We start from the raw sequence: 21,074 nt of genomic DNA, 5'->3' as shown, positions 1-21,074 counted from the left end.
AACCACTTTTAAATTAAGCTATTTTTTTTTCTTTTCTTTTCAGAAAAGTAAGCACTTTACAGTTTTTGCTTAAGACATGCAAATTTTTCCCCCATTGCAGACTTTAAACCGTTTGGAAAAGTGAAACATTTTACTTAGAACCATTTCTGTTTGAGACATAACATTTTTTCTTTAGACTCCTATTATAGATAAGCGTCAGATTTTTTATTTTTTTATTTTTTTTTTTGTTTGTTGNAGACTTTAAACCGTTTGGAAAAGTGAAACATTTTACTTAGAACCATTTCTGTTTGAGACATAACATTTTTTCTTTAGACTCCTATTATAGATAAGCGTCAGATTTTTTATTTTTTTTATTTTTTATTTTTTTTTTTGTTTTTTTTCTCATCACACTTCTTGTCTTGTCGTTTGTCGTCTTCTATGCATTGTGTCCTTTGTCCGTGTCAAATGTCTGATGTTTTCTTGTGTCACTGTCAATCACTGCCACTTGCCTGCCCGCGCTGCTGAGAACCACAAAATATATTTTACGAGGAAAAAATGTATGCTCAATGCGCTTTAACTTGGGCATTTTTGTTTTTTCCTTGTGCTTACATACTAGCTTTCTTTTTAAAGCACGCGTCAAAAAAAAAAACTTGCAATTTTTATTTCTTAATTATCCTTCTAAAATTCTGCTCTTCACTACGCTTACTCCTTTATACTCGCTCAACACTGACCGCCACTGCTGCACTAAATACCACAAACTATTGAAAAACGAATCCATCAAAAATGCTACACCAACTATTGCACCGATACCAATTTACATACATACATACATATTTTTGTTTGCACGTCCTTTCTATATACGACGCCGCACATACATACGTACACCCACATACCCACATACCCACATACATNCTTTATACTCGCTCAACACTGACCGCCACTGCTGCACTAAATACCACAAAATATTGAAAAACGAATCCATCAAAAATGCTACACCAACTATTGCACCGATACCAATTTACATACATACATACATATTTTTATTTGCACGTCCTTTCTATATACGACGCCGCACATACATACGTACACCCACATACCCACATACATACATACATACATACATACCCGCATACCCACATACCCACATACCCACATACATACATACGTGTAATCAAGTGTTATGAAATTACGAAAACCCCAAAATTTTCCAGCATAAATTTCATCGCTATCGCTGTGATAATCCAAAATGTATGCAAATATTCACACCACCCGCCAGCGATTTCAAAAATACACGCAATTTACGCTGGTGGCGCAGTCCGTATTACAAAAACCCCATCAACGAGGGCACCGATCTGCTGGTGTGCAGCGTTTGTGACGAAAGCCAAAAACTGGAATGGTTTTGGACCTTCAACGCTGCACTGAGCGACTGTGATGCGGTTGAGGTGCGTTGCAAGTTGTATGCGGCCGTTGAGCGGGCCGAAACGCAACTTGTAGAAATGCACGAATGCAAAGTCGCTTTGGCGTGTCAATTAGTCGAGCAATGTTTATTGATGCATCGAGGTACGTTGTTACATACATACATACATTATTTTGCAGTAACAATAACAAATAACAAATAACGAATAACAAATAACAAAAATAATCAATCATCATCAAATTTAATCATAATTATTATCGATTAAGTAAAAGTATATATTCATACATATGTATCTATCATAAATACTAGCNAAATGCACGAATGCAAAGTCGCTTTGGCGTGTCAATTAGTCGAGCAATGTTTATTGATGCATCGAGGTACGTTGTTACATACATACATACATTATTTTACAGTTACAATAACAAATAACAAATAACAAATAACAAAAATAATCAATCATCATCAAATTTAATCATAATTATTATCGATTAAGTAAAAGTAAATATTCATACATATGTATCTATCATAAATACTAGCTACTTATGTACATGCGAAACTATTTGTTTGTACTTAACTTTTATTGTATTGTAGAAAAAAGCTAGAATGTACTTAATTAGTTTTTTAGGATATTTTTACGCCGCATTAAGTATTAAGTACATTAGAGTGGTACTTAAAAATATGAAAATCTTTATTTTATATAGGGCATCCCTTATGTTCATTTTGTTCTATGTATTTTTCCATGTACCAAATAAGGACTTCCACTTCAAAATTTTAAAACAAATTTTACTAGTCGCTACCAAGGTCGCTACGTATTATTGAAAGCTATTCATATAAATTTATAGTCATCGCAAAATAAAAAGGTAACGACTTCTAAATATTACGGAGGACAAGAAATTAAAAAAACGCTAAAAGGTTCTCTTGAGCAGACCACGTGTTTGGTGTGTTTTTGGGGACGTTGAATACGACTTTGAAGTCCGTTTTGCTCACCTAGCCAGAGCTAGCCCCAAAAATCGTGGCGAACTATATGTGGCAGACAAAATTGTATACATATTGACGGATTTACTTTGTTCTTGGTATTCAGAGGTTTTCGAGGTCGTTGTTTAGGAATATGAAGTCAGCTTTTCAAAATCCCAAAATGGCGCAATAAAAAAATGGACATCTAGTAGTTTTCGAGATATGTAGATGATTACGAATTTGAAGTAAAATTTTCGAAATTCAAAATGGCGGCTCCAATATGGCGATCGCATTAAAAAAAAAAATTGAATTGAATTTATATAAACTTGGCAACCAGGGGTTTTAGAGGTTGCTGATTACGTATATGAATTCAGAATATCCAAATTCGAAATGTCGCATCCAATATGGTGGTCAAATTTTTACAAAAACTTATGAATTCCTATAAAATTGAGTATCTTTATATGTTTTTGATTTCTGAAATCGAAATTCAACAATTATTTTTCAATATTTCCACTAACCTTAAATTTGTAAAAAATTTCGATGGTTTTTGGGTCCTTTGTTTCTCTTGAAATTAATTTTTTTTAATTCGACAACCATGTGCTGCCATTTGGGATTTCGAAAATCTGACTTACAGGGCGATTCTGGCAACTGTCTTTCAACTCACCACAGTCTTTCGAAAGGTCTTTATCTATCTGTCAATTCTGACAACTGTCTTGAAAGCACTTTATTGTCTTTCGAAAGACAAATTGAAAGATCTGCTAACGAGGAGGCCTTAGCGTTATGCTTTTCACCTTTGAGCAAAGCGTTTTTTTAATGAAATTAAATTAAATATATGTAGTACATTTACATGCAAATATGTTTTTTTTAACTAATAAAAAGAAAATTTAATTTAAAAAATATAAAAATATGTAAAATGAAAATAAAGCAAATATAAATAAAAATATTTTTAAAAATTAAATAAATTTTTTTTTCTTTTTAAAACAATCAAATTTAAAAATTAATTGTAAAAAGAGAAAAATGTAATCAAAAGAAGAAAAAAGTAGTATGTACTTAAAAACTAAATAAAATTTAAAAACGTAGTTTTATTTTTAAAACAAAATCTAAAAATCAATAAAAAGTCAAATTAAAAACTGACAAAGAAATAAAATTGAAAAAATTGCACTGGATCCTAAAAATTAATTCAAATAAAACAAATATATTTTTCTTTTCAAATCAGTGATATATGTATAGCAATTAAAAACAGATTACCACAAGAAACACAAATTAAATTTTAAAAAACCAAGAAAGAAATAAAAAAAATTTTAAAAATTAAATGTAGTTAAAAAAATACAATACAATCCAAAATTTAAAAGAAAATTTAACTAAAAAAGTCATAAAAAAATAAATAAAATAAGTCCCTAAAAACTAAATGAAATAAAACAAATATATATCTTCTTTTAAAACAATGAAATACAAAAATTATAAGAAAACTAAATTAACAAAAGAAAAACAAATTAAATAATGAAATAAAAAAAAAATAAAATTTTAAATATTAAATGAAATAAAAAAATAGCTTCTCGTTTTTAAACAATAAAATTTAAAAGTTAGCAGAAAATTAAGCACATAAAGTTCCTAAAAATTAAATGAAATAGAAGACAATATATTTTTCCTAGTAGTACAATAAAAAATCAAATTGAAAGAGTGTTAATTGAAAAGAAAAAAAATTTATTAAAAAAAATATGTATATAAATTAAAAAAGTTCCGCTGCTCGGGGACTCACACCCGGATCTCTCGAATGGTACGCCCGTGCTTTGCTCACTCGGCCGTTGCGACTGCTAAATAATGTACAAGTGCTTTCTCTTAAAATAGCTTTTCACCACCAGCGGTGAGTAAGAGAGCTTTTTTTCTAAAGTTTTTTTTTCTAAGACTTTAAGCTATAATTGACATCCGTCTTTCGTTAATCTTACGAAGGACTTTTTACTATCTTAGCCATAATTCCTCTATTAATATTCGTAATCAGCGACCCCATAAGCCTCTAACTACCAATATTAAAGTAAATCCGTTAATATTTATGTATAAAATTTGATCTGTCACATAAAGTCCGCCAGGGCTTTTGAGGTTGGAAAAAATTCGGATTTTTTTAATTATGTATTTTATTATTTTAAAATTTTGGAATTTAGAGCAAACTGAATTGGTGTCCCATACAAAGCTATATTTTTACACGCCACCCTAATGTACATGTATAAAATATTATATATAAATATTTATTTGTATGCAGTTAGTACTGTAGCTGAGAGTTGTAGTTATGTAGAAAGTTGAGTTAGCACAAACGCGACAAGAAGACAAGTGAAATCCAAAGAAAAGAAAATTTTAGCGCTAAATTTGTATAACACCGAAGGGAAATTCTAAAGAAATTCTAAGATGATTTTTTTTTAGAAATGGAAGTTTTAGTTCTTTGTTTGGCTATGTATATAAATATTTGTTAGACTAGCAAAGCGTAAATCATGTAGAGCAATAGTGCGTATGTGAGGGTAAGTTGAAGGCATACAGTATCGGTCATATCAATAGCAACCCCATTTGAAAGTGATATTGTTTGCCACTCATGTTTATTTATTTATTTCTAAGAATTCTCATTAAAATACATATCTTTCTTTAACAAAACCCAAATAAGTTTAAAACTTTGTAGAAACCTGAAAAAATCTACAAATTTCCATCCCTATTTCAAACTTTTTGTCTCAGAAGGGTTAGATTTTTATTTATTTTTTTTTTTTTGAGTATACAGTTTTAGAGCCCATTCAATTTTAGTCTAATAATGTGGAAATTTCAAGTGGCTAAAAATTAGCGTTGATTTTTTACTATCAAAAACACTAAAACTTCTGCGTAAAAAGTTTGGAATTTAGATGGAAATTTGTTTAATTTTTTTTTTAGTATTCTGCAAAGCTTTAAATCTGGGTTTATATTAGTTTTGTTAGAGAATGAACTGTATTTTAATTGAAAATTCTTAAAAATAAAAAAATAAACATAAGTGACCAGCAATATGTAGAAGAGGAAGAAATACATTTTTTTTTATTTCAGTCGACTTATGTTTAAGCCAGTATTAGCGCAAACAAAATACTGTAAGCGGCCATTTGGCAGAGTTTCCTATCCTACGTCAGATTTTCACAGGGCATTGAATTACAAATAGTTTAAATATTTACTAATGTTCCACTTCTAAAATCGTCATATCAGTGCCTAGTGGAAATTCGATTCTTTAAAATATTTATTGGTACAGTTGTGCAGTTCTCAAGTGGCATATCCAATAATTAATTGAAGATGCAAGTTTTATCTAGCGATAAGCTTACTATCTATTTTCAATCTCTTTAAAAAAAATTTTAGAGTACCGTTAACTTTTTCATTTAGTGTGGGACCACATCTGAGGTACCATCTTTCCTTTAAAAAAACAAAGAATTATAGAAATCGGTTAACGTGGTCCAAAGTCATACATAAAAAAATAAATAAATAAAATATTCCGACGAATTAATAACCTCCTCCTTTTTTGAAGTCGACTAAAGAAAGCTTAGTTCACTAACCTCGCACTTTCTCCTCATATTTTTCTTAACTATATAGTAGAAAAGTAAAATTGAAAAGTCCTTTAAAGAATACATAGATTTCATGTGCATGGTGTAAGACTTAGTAAAATCGTACCCAAAGCACGGCTTACATGTGGACAGCACGAAAAATTCAAAGCTATAAAAATAGAAATTAGTCGGCATTCGGAGCTTTCTCTTTCTTTATAAAAATGCAAGGCCACATAAAAACCTAGTAGTTTTGACTGCGTATTCACGAATTAGTCCAACGACAATTAGAGCGAGCTTCTATCCTTGCGCGTCTATACAAAATTTATTGAAATCTCTAAAAGCTTTCTCTAGAGGGCTATGCAGAGATAAAGATTTTACTCTTTGCGCACCCATAAGTAATCTAAAGAAAGTTCTGGAAGGGTTCTGCCCGCGGATGCTATTTTTAGCAACACTGATATGGACGCACGTAGAGTAAAAGCTCGCCCTGAACGCCGCTGAGTTAGAGAGATAGTAAATATAAAAAGAGTGCATAAATTTCCATTGTTTCTGCGTACAGACTAGGGACGACCAGANGTTAGAGAGATAGTAAATATAAAAAGAGTGCATAAATTTCCATTGTTTCTCCGTACAGACTAGGGACCACTTTTACTTTGACCCGGAAATATAATTTTTGAAAAAATTAAATGAAATAAAATAAAGAGCTTTTTACACGAACTATGTTTAGGTTTGGACTGTAATATATAGACTAAGCCAGAGCAACTGACAGGACTATCCATGTCTGATGATTTGACGAAATTCTTTGATTAAACATAGAATTGCCACCTGTTTGATTACCTGAAGAAACGCAAATAATTTTCAGATCCATATGCATATAACAGCTGCCTTTTTAAGTCGAACCCTACGTTTTCGAAAACCTTTCGGACGAGAATGTTCTATTGAGTTAATTTGAATGACGCGTTTCTGTAGCTAAACCTTTCAGGTTATTCGTATTGCGCTTAATCTTGTTTTGACCTTCCAAGGAAAAGTGCTACAAAATTTCAGTAGAATGGAGTGTTTTATTTCAAATATGCCCGTGGAGAATACAGACACTTCTTTATTCTCTATCTATAAATTAATAAATCCACCCCTTTAAGTCCATCTTTTACCCACAATCCAGGTTATATGAAATTAATAGCTGGTCTTTTGGTGCCGAGATGAAAGAGGAAATATTGCAACCCTGACTATTCATAACACCAGTTTACTACTCTTATAAGCTCAAAAAAGTATTCCGGGGGAAAAGCTAGAGAACCACCAAACGATGTCGACCCTAGGACCAAAAAATCTCAATATTAGTCGCATCGAGTTTTTACGCTGATTAATCACTTTTAAGTAGAGAATTCAAGTTATGTGTATCCCCTCTAAAACATAATATTGCAAACTGTAGTAGAAAGGATTAAAAACTGTAGCAGTAGGCTTTTAAGAACTAAAAGTACATAATACTCTTATACCCATAGAACCAAAAAATGTAAGCATAGTCTTAGAACTGTGGCACTAAATTTCGTAATCTTAGAGTTAAAACAAAAACTAGGCCCTCAGTATGTACCTTTGAGAAACATAGAGTAGCTTTTAATTTTTTATACTAGCTACGCAAATCAAATATATGTACATTCACAAACATATGTATTTTTAATGCATTAAATTTCAAGACACGTCTATTTAAATCTATTTTTATATGTACCTATGTATTTTCAGTGCGTTACTAATATTAACTACGTATTTTCTATTTCTTTCTCTGTTTTCATATTTACGACTACGCGCACGAAACAATGATTTGTTCTAATACTTTCTATGCTTAAACCTATAATCTTATGCTACAAAAATTGTACCCTCTCTCGATACTTTTTTCCCCACTTATTCCTTAAATAACATCCTCCAACTTCTAACTACGCCTTACCTTTTTTACTCGAACGCATCACATCCACATCAACGAAACGATTCCGCTATCACAGAGGGGCAAAAACCTTTCGACGATTGGGAATTCAATAAGCTGGGCTCGATTATGCGTAATGCTCTCAATATTGTAGCTGCACAATATAGTGTCTTTAGCATAGAGTATATACAACACATGTCCTATTTTTGGGATATCATGGCACTTAGCAATTACAAATGTAGCGATAAGGAACTGATGCAAATGTTACAAGCACTCGAATACATACCGGACGAATACAAGGAGATCTTCATTAACTACTATGACGACTTCATAACACCGAAATTCGCTGAGGAAACCTATACAAGTCTTATGGATACGCAAGTTTAGGAATTCAACAGCTGAAATAGCGCAAAACAACTTATTATGTACTATAAACTGCAGAAAGGATCATAGCAAAATTACAACAAAACGGACTTTGGCAAAAGGAACAACATAAAAACTAAAACTAACTAAGAACTACATGNAAGTTTAGGAATTCAACAGCTGAAATAGCGCAAAACAACTTATTATGTACGATAAACTGCAGAAAGGATCATAGCAAAATTACAACAAAACGGACTTTGGCAAAAGGAACAACATAAAAACTAAAACTAACTAAGAACTACATGTAAGAAATATAAGAGCGATGCTGTAAATTGAACTCAAAAAACTCGTTACTCAGTACTCGATAGGTAAAACAAAGACATCCACACAAGCTACACACAAATAACAGAAAAGACCATAAGAACACAACCTTGACTGTAGTCTCATATTTAGGAAGGTAAAAATGTACTTTACTCGCTTACATTCTGTTTTTGGTTAGGATTTATTATACATAAAAATTGTCATTACGCGGAAATACTCGTTAAACAAAAAGCAAGAAAAATAACACTAGTAAGCTAAACAAATTACATACTCATAATAGGAAGAGATGTTAAATGACGCACTATTGAAGTTACAGAGAAGAGCAAGGTTAAGACAATGTCAGTGCAAATAAGAACACGAAATGCTGAAGAGTTGAGGAAATAGTAACAACAGAAACGGTCAAAGAAAAGAGCAGTAAAAGCAATACTCTGCAACAAAATTACATTCGTTAAAACTGCAGTGGGATATCGGAAAATCGTTGAGCACGCGTTTTTGCGATTTCAGTTTTATTTGTACCAGTTCTGTCTTTGGTAATCTGCTTTTCCCTGTCTTAAGGACTTAAGGCGTTGTTCATAAAAAAAAAATGTGGGTATAAAATCTAGTCTGCGAAACAAAGAGGTATGTAGCTGCACGCAAAATGGTGGCAATAGGAACTGTTTGGTTCAACAAAGACTCTGTGAATCCTGTCAAAACAAGAACCGAATGCACGGCTTTTGTTAATTCAATAATATTTAATCTTCAAACAAGTATTACTTTGAAAGCTGTCAAAAAAGTATACCCAGTGCACCTGAGAGGCAACACCTAAAAGCGCTATGTAGTATGTATGCGCAGAAGACTTTAGCTCTGTTTTCGTATTTTCCAGTAAGAAACTGTCCAGTAACTTGCCAGTAACCAAATTTGAGAGAGTAAGCTAACAAGAAAAACCAGCAAGAAGTTGCAAGTTTGACGAATAGCTGATTAATTTGTTGTTTTCCGAAGCAACTTTCTAAGAAAAACAGTATTTCCCATCGTATTATACATTTAAATAGATTTATTTTGTCAATTGCAACTATAAAAGCTCCACAAACAATTATTTTCCCAGAAGAAAATTCAGGTAGGCCTTCCTAAGTGAAGCCATTATAACAGCCCTACCCAAGAAGGGCTGAAAAAAGTGCTTCCATTGCATGCCTTCTAAAAGGACTTATCCATTTACAATTTACGCGATTGCAGAAATTTATATTATTTAGCATTAAAAATTTATTTCAATAAACATTTTAAGTTGCAATAACACATATTTAATATAAACCTTAAGCAAATACTTCAAAGATGTATGATTTTTATTAATTAAAGAGGCAACTTAAAAAAAAAACTGCCCCAAAAGGCCTGCTTAAGAACGTCCTATAAAAGCCCTTCTGGAAGGCCTTCTAATGGTAACGTCCTATAAAAGCCCTTCTGGAAGGCCTTCTAATGGTAGCGAAAGAAGAAGCCCTTTAATTTGTGTCACACTATACGAAAATGACAGGAGATAGGAATGTAGGGTGGAAGGCCTGTTTTTCTTAGTGGAAAATAATTACTGCAAAAAATTTTCCCATAAAAATACGGTAAAACTTGCAAGTTTAGCTGTCCTTTTTGCTATCTCAATGTCCTTCCTCTTTCTGGTTTCTGGCAAGTTTTTGCGAACGAAAACGCCAACGATAAAAACTGTTACCAGTTTTTGCTGGATATTGCATATTAAAATAGGGTTTTCATCTCATCATCCACCGGTGCTATAGTTTAACCTTGCGAAACGATTTTCAATATTCCACTGCTGAATTTTGCGAACACACATCTACATATATACATACATACATTCGAGTACATAGGAACAGATACAAATTCATGTAGTATATCTTAAGCCCTTTAATGAACAGAGCTCTAACGCGTTCTTTACTAGAAAATTCATTCAGTTCATAAACTCATATGCAATTTGCAAATACTCGTAAAAAAATAAAAATAAAACGCAAAAATAAGCAATCGTTATGAACTATTACACGCTGTTTAAAAGACAAAATGTACCAAAATTATGCATAATATGTATTAGAAAAAATGCGTTTTTGCAAACAGCAAATTTAGGGAGCAGAAAAAAAGGCTAAAGTAAAATACTGGATACATACTACATACATACTCGTATAAACTAAATTAATACGCCTAAAACTAGACCAGCAAAAAATTTAACTGAAACTGTTAATTGGGTGCTAAGGCATAGAATAATTGAAGCGTTTTATCCAAAAAATTTTGGAATGCTAAAGAAATTGAATGAACCATACAAAAATAAGTGTGAATTCAAATTATTTCACAACTAAACATACTACAAATGTAAATACTTATACATACATACATAAGAACTCAACGACCATAAGAAGCATAGGCAAGCGTACTTAGTTCGAAAATATTTGCAAGAATTATAAAGATGGCATGAAAAGGCAAGAAAAGAATTGATTGCTTTCGAAATGGCACTACGTACATTTTGAATCCCCGTTTTCTTATAAAAGTACGCTTATTTGAATTCCAAAGAGAGTAATTGGCAAAAGAAGTGATGGATTGAAAGTAATGCATATGGAAATTTGTGTTGTGAAAATTTTAATTAAGTAAACGTCTTAAAAAATTAGTGAAAGGGGTCAGATCATATGGAGTGTATTAAGGTTATTACGAGTATATAGTTTCACTTTTTTTAATGATGAATGGTGAAAACTGTATAGCGGGTAATGAAGAACTAGAGTAAATGGCAAGGAAGAGTGACAAATGCTTAGGCAGAAGACACACTACGCTGTCAAATATTTTCGGAACACTCTCTAATTTTCTTCTTGGATGTGCTCTGCTCGGACAACATAAAATCTAAGAAACGAATGAGAAATAAGAAATGTGCGTAAATAAAATTTATGTTGGATCTTTTATGCTGTTTCGACAAGACTTCAAAATTTAGAACCAATTTTGTCCGTACATCACGTACTCGTATCCATCGTATCCCTCGATTTTGGAATTATAAATTTCATACCTCGAATTTTAAATGTTTTATTTTACATTTTGTTGTTCGCTCAGGCACATAGGCAGGCTGCTCATATCGAAAAATTTACTTTAACATACATATTTAGATCACAGAAACGTTAGTCGCTTGATCTGATCGCATTGACCCCTGAGCAGAAACAATAATATTTACATATGCATGTATATTTATGTAGTAGATAAGAAAAATTAATTTAAAAAAAAATTTGATTCGTTTAGCTTCCGAGAAGCCTGCGTACTTATTATGAGCATATAATTTTTAATTAAAATTAATTGTACATTAAAAAAAATATATATATATAATTAATGTTACGAAATATTAAAAATTTGCACCTAAATTGGCATACATACATACATACATATGATACATTGAACTTTCTGGTTGAAACTGTCACTAGTATATTATAGAGCATATCAAAAATTACAAAGGCAACACAGTTAGAGATGTGTTCATTAGTCATTGTTTATTTTGAAACACTTGAATATGCCATATATCGAGCTAACTAAACTCAATGACCCGTATCACGGTGAACTTGTATTTTTATGGCTCGCATTATGGTCTTCTGCCCACTGTTTTTGAAATTTATCATACCCTAGTCAATTTTTTAGTCAAATTTTTAAACCTCACTTTATGTTAATGTACAAACCACATATATGTGCATACATACATATAATCGAATTTTATCTATGCATATGAAATTGTTGAATAATTTTAGTAATTTATGTGTAACTGAACTGTAGTACCTTAATGGCAACTTGTTTGAGAGTTGTCGAAAGTCCCAGCCTACATAAGTTTTCCAACACTATCACTCACTAACTATCATAATCCACATGCTCATTATTATCCATGTACCTAAAAGTTGTTGTTAATGAAATAACGAAGTACAATTTATGATTTTAAAGAGAACTGTAGAGCAGTTAGAAATTTTGAGGAATTGTTTTTTTTTTTTGTGTATTGTAAGCATGGAGATTTGGCAATGGGATCTCGTTCGCATATTTATTTCTTAGCTAGATATAGCTACACTAGTTAGGCAACCAGCTCGTGTACAACTAGTGTTCGTTCGATACCACCATGTACTCGATGCCTGTNGTGTATTGTAAGCATGGAGATTTGGCAATGGGATCTCGTTCGCATATTTATTTCTTAGCTAGATATAGCTAGACTAGTTAGGCAACCAGCTCGTGTACAACTAGTGTTCGTTCGATACCACCATGTACTCGATGCCTGTACTCATTAAAAGTATCGAAGAGAATACTCGATGCTACTCAAAGTATCGCTAGGAAATACTCGATTCCACTTGTACTNGAATGGGGCTACTTGGAAGTGCTGAAATAGGAGATGGTAAGTAATGAGAAAGCTCATTGTTTACTTGTGTTTGATTCTTCGGTTTCANACATACAGTGGATAAAAGCTTATAAAGAGCTGAAAATACCTTTTCATATCCTTTTATTTTGGAATGGGGCTACTTGGAAGTGCTGAAATAGGAGATGGTAAGTAATGAGAAAGCTCATTGTTTACTTGTGTTTGATTCTTCGGTTTCAAACCGATCTATAGACGACGCTTCCGCAAATCATAGGCTGGCTCCACATCCTCCTCTAATTCGATACGATTTTCGTTCTCCACTTTCGTTAGTTCTAACCCAGCGAAATCGAGTGGTTCACATCTTGAATCGTTTTTTTTTTCCAAAAACTACAACATATTAGGAGAAGCTCAGCCAAACACTAACATATGTGTAAGCGCCAATCTATTATATTATTATTACAACACAGATCTATTTTCAGTTGATTTTCCCAAATTTAGCAAACAAGTAAATACTTGCACTTTGTACTTGATACCCATGAAGTACTTGTTCCCAGGTACCGAAATACAAAAAATACTCGGTACTTGTTAGAGGTATTCGAGTATATACTTCTAAGTACTGGTATCGGAACATCACTATGTACAACAGGCCATTGTCACAATGGCGCGTAATTCCTGTTGACTTTGCAGGCCAAGCTGCTGCAGCGCGGACTATAATCAGGCTCAAAACCCGTATGGCTAACAAGCTCAGCGTTTGAGCTCTTCAAATTTCTAGGAAAGTTTCGATCCCATCCCTTATTACACGGATAACTTTGTCTCTAGCATTTTCTCTACATAAATTTTCTCAGAATAAATACGCCATGAGCTCTTTAATCAACATAAATTTCGGTGATCAATGATTATATTAAAATTGGGCAAGGAATGCTTGATGTGTATTTTTGTCATCGCAATATTTTCTAATTAAGACTTATTTGGATACAAGGCTATAGTGTCTTTAAGCGAAACTGCATGCCGGGCAGTAAGGCATGCAAGGTTACCCTGACACAGTATGGTTTGAAAGCATTCAAAGTCCGGTTGGTATTCACGCCTGTCGCACTTTACAAGAAGGTGAGGTGGAATCACCGCAAGACTTACCACAGGCTCACCAGCCATCCTGATGCAAAGATTAAATTGTTTTGGCTCGCATTTTAAACCATCCTGAGGAAATTTTTTACATTTTATCACAAAGCACAAACTCTTTAATCTTACTTTAGTTAACCTAAAATTTATCTCATCTATTTTCCACTTGTTAAGGTAAGCTCATTTGACACTGCACTTTTCCGGGGCCTAAGGTTGGAATAGTCAGATGAGGATGTGATTAATCCACATGCTGTTGTTCTTACAACAATAAACAAAATTTTTCATTGGCTTTCAGGAAGCTATTGAATTTTTGATATTGTATATGTGTGCATACTTTTTAAATAGTTCATTTCGTGCCCTATTTTTCATTTTACTAACGTTTTTTTATCTTTGGCATTGAATTTTTCCTCGGCATTTGCTATAAAAAAAATATATTTATATAGGATGATTCTTCTAAACCGTAAACTCCATAAGCTAAGTAAATTTTGTATGGGAAAACGGTTTTTTACAAGGTTTACGCGGTTACGAAAGACTTAAGCGCTTAGGTGAACACTTGTATTTACCAAGAGTATGGTTTGCTTTAGCAAAACGATTTTCAATATTCCACTATTGAATTAAGCGAAGACACAAAAACGACGATCCTCAATTTTCAGAATTCCAATGTTTGGTGTAGTTATGGTTAAAAAGTCCTAAAGCTTTAAGTTTTTTTGGTCTCAAGTAAATATTAATCAAAGTTCTTACTAAATCTCTACAGTCTCTTCTTGATTTGTTTTAATATTTATTCAACTAAACGGAGTGATATTCAAATTAATGGCATAGTGTAATGAGTTTATATGGAAACATTTTTAAAATAAATTGAACGAGAAGTGATGCGCTGATATACTTCCTGCTATGGACACACACATATATACATACGTACTCACTTAAATATATAAGAAAAATTCAAAGCATCCCCAAGCCCGACCATATTCTCACACATGCACACATATGTAGATTCTTCAAATTACTAAAATGCAAAAAGTCTTGAAGTGATATAGTGTCGAAATGTAAAAATGAAACATTAATTCATACACACACACGCCAACAATTTAGCAATACATGAACACTCGTTGCCGCGTAATCGATTACTAACTCGCTTTTATTGCTTAACTCTGCCAAAAGAATTACTGATAAAATACTAAATATAGAAAAGAAACAAAAATAGGAAAAATACATAAGTGACAAAAGTCAGAGGAATCGTCAAAACAAATAACGAGCGGCAGAAAAAGCAGCTCGAGATTTCATAAGTATATTAAAGCATAAAAACAACAAAATTAAGGCAAATATATGTTTGCATATGAATGCCTGTTATTCGCTTGAATGCAAACATTTTTTATTAATATAAATTTATTAGCATTATTTTATTGTATGTAGGGTGCAAAATCAAAACAAATGAGCGAAGGGCAAGCAAAAACAGAAGTAGAAAAAAGTAAGAAATTAAAAAAGCGGACGCAAGTTTGCTTGAACAAATTATGAAAATAAATTTTGAATAAAAAATCATTTAAGAACCTCGCCTTGTTTTTAATACATACAATATATATTTACAAGTACATATTTATAATTAATAGTATGACAAAGAAAAAAGTGTATTTCATTTTTTTTGGCGCAGTTAAAAATTATGGCAACAATAGCGCATCAGCAAGCAAATACCAAAAAAAAATGGCATAACAAAAACAATAAACATTAACAATTACGATTTTTTTATGATACGCAACATTAGTGATTAATAAAGAATATAAATTGAAGGAAAAACGAACGCATTGTTATTTAAAAAAAAGACCGATTTCAATAATTAGCAAATTTAAGTAAATAATAAAATCCCAAAAAAAAATATATATAAAAAAATTGCGCCATAATTCATATGAAATTAAAAAATTTGCAAACAAATCAAATCGCAACTGCAACAAGCCGAATTAATGTATGAAATTATTAAGAAAAAAAAACAATAATTATAACGCTGTATTGCAATAAGCAATTTAAATAACAATAATATTGGATGATTGGTATAAGGGGTGATGGTAGGACGCAAGTGGGGGTGTAAGTTGAGAAAAATAAATAAATAAAATGGCAAAAATATGAATACAATTCTTTTTAAATAAAGTCGAAAGCATTAGCAAATTGGTTGATGAGGTTTTATTTTCAGTGCGCATAAGGGAGCAAAGTAGTATGATTTTAATTTTCAACAGCAAAAAGAGGGAAGATGATTGAATGGACGTTCTAACTCTAAGTATAGCCATTAGGCGTGGTAGTCATTTGTCGGCGGTGTTGGGCATTATACTGCATTGCGGTAAGGCCATTCAAACACACGATTGGATGGTGCCCGGGTAACCACCCTGCGCTGATCAGAATTGCATAAGCTTTTTAACAATCCCACAAAGAAACTGGGTTCTTTATAGCTGGGACCGAGAACGTGCTCCAATTTTGGTTTAGTTCTGCACAATAACAAAATGTAATATCAAGAACGTTCCCGCAAAATAACCGAACGGGAACAACAGTATTGAGAGCAGTTTGAATGGGAACAAAATGAGAACACAAGGTTCAGAAACGTTTCCGTAAAGAACAAATTGCGAATAAACCTTTTGGGAACGTTCTCAGAAAAAAGAAAATTAGAACAAAACTCTCAATAACGTTCTCAAGACGAACAGAGTGAAAACGAAACTTTCGACAACGTTTCCGTTGAGAACGAAATGAATTAAGCAAGATCAAATAAGAACAAAAGTCTGAGGAACGTTCTGCTAAAGAACAAAACGATAGGAAAAGTCTTGAGAACTTAACGTTAAGAATGAGAGGGGCGTCTGCGTATTGAGATGAAAAATTATCTTAGTAAGGACCATGATTGTTAATTCCGAGCTAGAGGAAATCTGGATCATTTCAACATCCAGATCGTTCATTATTAGAGTTAACTGGACATTTATGGAATAAATTTACGTTTTCTGTGCGAGAAAAGTTCGCCTCTTAAGTCTATCGTTGACTTAATTTGCATAGTTCTCTTTTATTTCTTTTTTGAATAATTTTAATATTCAAACATTTCGAACTAATGCAACGCTATGAGAAGTTTCGTTTTTCCTTGCATTCTTCGTTAATAATTCAGAGATTTGTTCTTGCTTTCGTCAGAAACTTCCTAAGACTTTAGTTCCTAAATTTTGCTTCGAGAGAAAGTTCCTTAAACTTTTCTTCCCGTTTTGTTCTTTGCCACAACATTCCGGAGACTTTAGTTTCTTAGAAACGTTCCCTAAAGTATTGGTAGCATTTTGTTTTCTTCGGGAACGTTCCAATGGGTTTTGTTCTTATAAAATTCCCCATAAAAACGTTCTCGACAGTTTTGTTGTCACTTTCGTTCTTGTGAAAACACTCCCGAAAATTTTGTTCTCATTTCATTTTTAAACGTTCTTCGGAACAAAACTAGGAGAACGACACTTAGTTTCGATCATACCTTTTGCTCTCGGTCCCTGCTTTATAGGCAACTTATTAGAAAGTAATACTATCTAAAACAAAAGAACTGGAAAACTACTTGCAGTTATGTCGTGGAGTCAGCAACAGAAATCTTTACTTCAACGATGCTATTGGCTTCCGTCAAATCCCGTCCACCTCCGGGGCATAGGAAAAGATTCAACCCCGCATGCTGGAACAAGGAAACGGGTAGGCATTAAAGAGAGGTTAAGGATCTCTTTAAGCTGGCAAAACACCTCGACTGCGAAGAGTATTGGAGAGAGTACAAATCTGTGCTATTCTCATACTATAAGAAAGAAAGAAGGAGTGCCGAAAGAGGTTTCTATCAGAACTGCTGTGTTGGCTTAAAAAAAACTTCTGAAGCGTCAAGACTGCGAAAGCCTCTTGCTAGGTCGCTTGCGATAACATAACAGCTACGGAAAGAGAATAGAGCAAGGACAGCAGGGAGATGCTGGATGCCTGATAGAATCTCATATTCCTGACTACACCAAACAGGAAGAAGACCCTATTACCGTTCCCACGACAGTCGGGTCTACGTAACCGGAACGACCCAGATTTATATCTGGCCAAGGACTGTCACTCCAGCAACACTCCCCAAAAAGTCTTTGGGGAATTTGTATGCTGCTACAACAACAACAACAACAACAAGACCCTATTACAGCCACTACACTGATATAGGGTTTCAGATTGTTCGACTAGTTTCCAGGTTATTGTGAAGATATGAGATAGGGCTCTTAGATTCACAGCTTGTACTATGAGCTGGGCATTACCATCTCTGATAGATGTCTAAGCGCGATGAGTGAAATACTTCAAAACAAGACAAGATTTCAATTGTCCTCCTTACACATCTCTAAGCTAGGAAATATTATACTATCTCTTAAACAATTTACCAAAAGAGCTTTAGGAAGGCCTCCAATGCTTCATACCAGGAAAACGGTCGGTGTGATATGGGCCGTTCTTCTCCACTACAATATGATCTGCATAACAGTCATTACTTTGTGATATGCTAGCCAAACCCGAGGTAAAGGTTAGCATCTTGCAGGGCAATCAAGGTCAACATTCTTCGCTCTTCCAGTGCGAAAACTACATATTCTAACACTTCTAAGGCTGGATTGCAAGATAGAATTTGGGGTACCTTCGGTACACTGTCACCCATTATATCCTGCGCGCAAATTCATTCTGTCACAGAATCAAAAATACATTCCATGTGACGAAAATATAACACTTAGAACATATTCTATGTCAATGTCCAGCTCTCGGATGATCGCAACCGAGTCACCATGGCTTCGCTGTTCAAGGAACAAAATTGTAATGTAAGGGAACTAGGTAGTTGTGGAAAAAGGAGCATTATGAAAAAGTATCAAGCCTAGGTTTCTACTTTTTTGGTACCGTCAGGGATCAAATAAGGGTACATGTGAAATTTCATGGGTCAGCCAAGCTAATACATATAGCATAACGTACCAAATCGACACAAAGGAATACTCATCAAGCACTCAGCAAAAACTCTTTGGGGAGCTTGTATGCTGCTACAACAGCAACAACAACAACAACAACAACAACAACAACAACAACAACAACAACAACAACAACAACAACAACAACAACAAACACTCAGCAAATTCATAAACCGGCAATAAAAGCTAGATTAATAATTTGAATTTAACGTACGAATAGTTTAACTTTCCCTTAAATTACAAATACTTCTCTCCATTCCTTTAAAATAACACTGATTGTAAAAAAAAAACAACTAAAAATGGTTCAGCAACTCAAGACTGTTTAAAATTAGCAGGGATTGCGGCTTTAGCCCGGAGATGGTTATCTAAGCATAACAGCCATAAGCCCTTCAACGATTTTAAGTACTCTGGATGCCTTCCCATGACTGCCGAAATATGTTGATACAATAACTTCAGTAGGATACCTTGTAATAAATAATTTTTGAACAGGCTTTTGAAGCGAAAATGCTATTTAACAGAGTGTTTTGTACTGAAATATTTATGTATACATACATAAATTACCTATCGTTACTTTAATATAGAAAGGCCCTAACTCATTTTCTTTTCAAATACCAAAGTCTGTCGATAACTCACTAAGCACCAACTGGATTTTAAAAATATCTACTGCAGCATACAATTATTTGCATTCTTGAGTAAAAACTGCATTTAAAAGAAATACGCAGCGAGACTACTTGATTTTGTATGGATTTTTTTCACCACTCCGTAATGTAACAAAAATTTTAGATAGGGACTTTCTATATTAAGCTAACGGTATACTCCTTCCTAAAAAATCTGGAGAATTTTTATGTCGCATAACAACGACTTTACCCAACCGAGGCCACTACTGATTCCACAACTACAAAAACAAAATGGTAAAAATATAAACATAAAAAATTAATAATTTCTAAGGCCACTTACCAAATGCATTTGGTTTGACTTGTTTGTAATTCTTGATCTTAATCAACTAAATATATGCTATTGATTGATGGATTATATTTTTACTGGTAATAGTTCTCGCCAACCTTGCTCAGTTGATTGATGTTGTCCGTTTTTTTTTTTAATTTTTTTTTCAGGGACACTCAGCAACTTTTGCTAACAACTTATGTATGTACTTTTATTTTCGCTATAACCCTTAATACTTCATTAAACTATTGACTTTTCCTTCACAAAATGTTCTGAGCGATTGAGATGCACAAAGAGCACTGCGGCGGCCAAGCGAGCTTGTAACTCTTGTTGGCTCAAATCATGCGCCCATTCGACGCGACCCCAAAACTTTAATTGATATTCCTCCTCCAAACGTGCCAAAGAAACAGCTTTGTCAACGCTTATGCGCTGATCAATTGCAGCGAACGCTAGCACAACAGATTTCAAAGTGTCCACAGCGAATATAAAACCTAGGAGGGATAAGCAAATACATCAAATAATAATCGTAGAATATGCCAACACACATAAACGCTTCAATTCTACACTTACCAAAGAGCACATCTTCACTATGCGATAGCAAATATTTGGATACGTTCATTTTATCATCAGCACTTATGGAAGGCGGCGATATTACCATTGTTTTTTCCAAGTTTGTGCCATAGCGCTCATTGAACCATTTTATTATGGGGTCCCATTCGTTGCGCTGCAAGTCATGTAAGTCCTTTTCATCCTGAAAGTTAAAGGCGGAATTTAACTTAATTAAAATGCAATGCAGTAATCGCTTTCTACTCACATCATATTGAAATAGTACTGTGTCAGTTGCGATGTAGTTCAGCAAATAATTCACCATATCCGTTTTTGTGTGTCTATTAGGATTATCGATAGCGGTGAAGCACAACGCCGACAAGTGCATTTTCGAACGTTCAATATGCTCCTTTTGTGCATCGAATTCTGTAGCTACAGCTATCGCTAGCGGTTCGCTTTTAACTGTGAATAATTTACCATTCGGGGTCTTTAACTTCCGGTTATCCAGAGTTACCTCGTACTTCCCGTCATTGTAGAGTACTGATGTTTGTTTGTAGAAGCGCTTTAATGGCGCGGCTGTAGGAAATGGAGAAAATTAAATAACCCAAGCAGGAAACGCCATCTTGAAAATGTTACAATTACCGTAACACCTTTTCGTCACTTGCTGCGATGCACTTAAAAATGTAGCTAGTGGTCTTTGCAGTGCTCTAAAGAGATTACTCAT

The 21,074-nt window shown here is 33.5% G+C and overlaps 3 protein-coding genes across 4 annotated transcripts in view; 1 reads left to right on the top strand and 2 right to left on the bottom strand.

The window, feature by feature from the left end:
• dao (down and out) overlaps positions 1-8,306 on the top strand; it is a 42,688-nt gene extending 34,382 nt beyond the window's left edge. Inside the window, exons 5-6 of one of the 2 annotated variants that reach the window (XM_017610716.1) lie at positions 1,191-1,539; positions 7,875-8,306. In XM_017610716.1, the coding sequence (XP_017466205.1) occupies positions 1,191-1,539; positions 7,875-8,182 (657 nt within the window). In that variant the 3' untranslated portion in view covers positions 8,183-8,306. The remainder of the gene's footprint in view (positions 1-1,190; positions 1,540-7,874) is intronic. The other variant, XM_017610715.1, reaches the window with a different exon arrangement.
• ZnT35C (solute carrier family 30 member 3) overlaps positions 1-19,900 on the bottom strand; it is a 220,484-nt gene extending 200,584 nt beyond the window's left edge. The window contains exon 1 of the mRNA XM_017610719.1: positions 19,820-19,900. The gene's annotated coding sequence lies outside the window, so the exon portion shown is untranslated. The remainder of the gene's footprint in view (positions 1-19,819) is intronic.
• Positions 19,799-21,074, bottom strand: LOC108359069 (ATP synthase mitochondrial F1 complex assembly factor 2-like). The gene is made up of 4 exons (XM_017610721.1): positions 20,993-21,074; positions 20,619-20,926; positions 20,375-20,555; positions 19,799-20,295 (listed from the first exon to the last, which is right to left on the bottom strand). Exons 1-4 carry the CDS (start codon positions 21,072-21,074, stop codon positions 20,045-20,047), a joined length of 822 nt encoding a protein of 273 aa, XP_017466210.1. The 3' UTR covers positions 19,799-20,044.

The sequence above is a fragment of the Rhagoletis zephyria genome, unplaced genomic scaffold (assembly GCF_001687245.7).
Source record: "Rhagoletis zephyria isolate East Lansing unplaced genomic scaffold, Rhagoletis_zephyria_1.1 Rzeph_scaffold_00334, whole genome shotgun sequence".
In the NCBI taxonomy this organism is placed as follows: Eukaryota; Metazoa; Arthropoda; class Insecta; order Diptera; family Tephritidae; genus Rhagoletis; species Rhagoletis zephyria.
This window is presented reverse-complemented; position numbering and strand designations above follow the sequence as displayed.

What these genes read in the sequence shown, in the direction of transcription:
- LOC108359069 (XM_017610721.1), bottom strand. Translation starts at nt 21,074, where the DNA reads ATGAGTAATCTCTTTAGAGCACTGCAAAGACCACTAGCTACATTTTTA. An exon ending in AGTGACGAAAAGGTGTTACG is followed by an intron (nt 20,927 to 20,992) that starts GTAATTGTAACA and finishes CATTTCCTACAG; the next exon opens with CCGCGCCATTAAAGCGCTTC. An exon ending in CAGTACTATTTCAATATGAT is followed by an intron (nt 20,556 to 20,618) that starts GTGAGTAGAAAG and finishes TTTAACTTTCAG; the next exon opens with GATGAAAAGGACTTACATGA.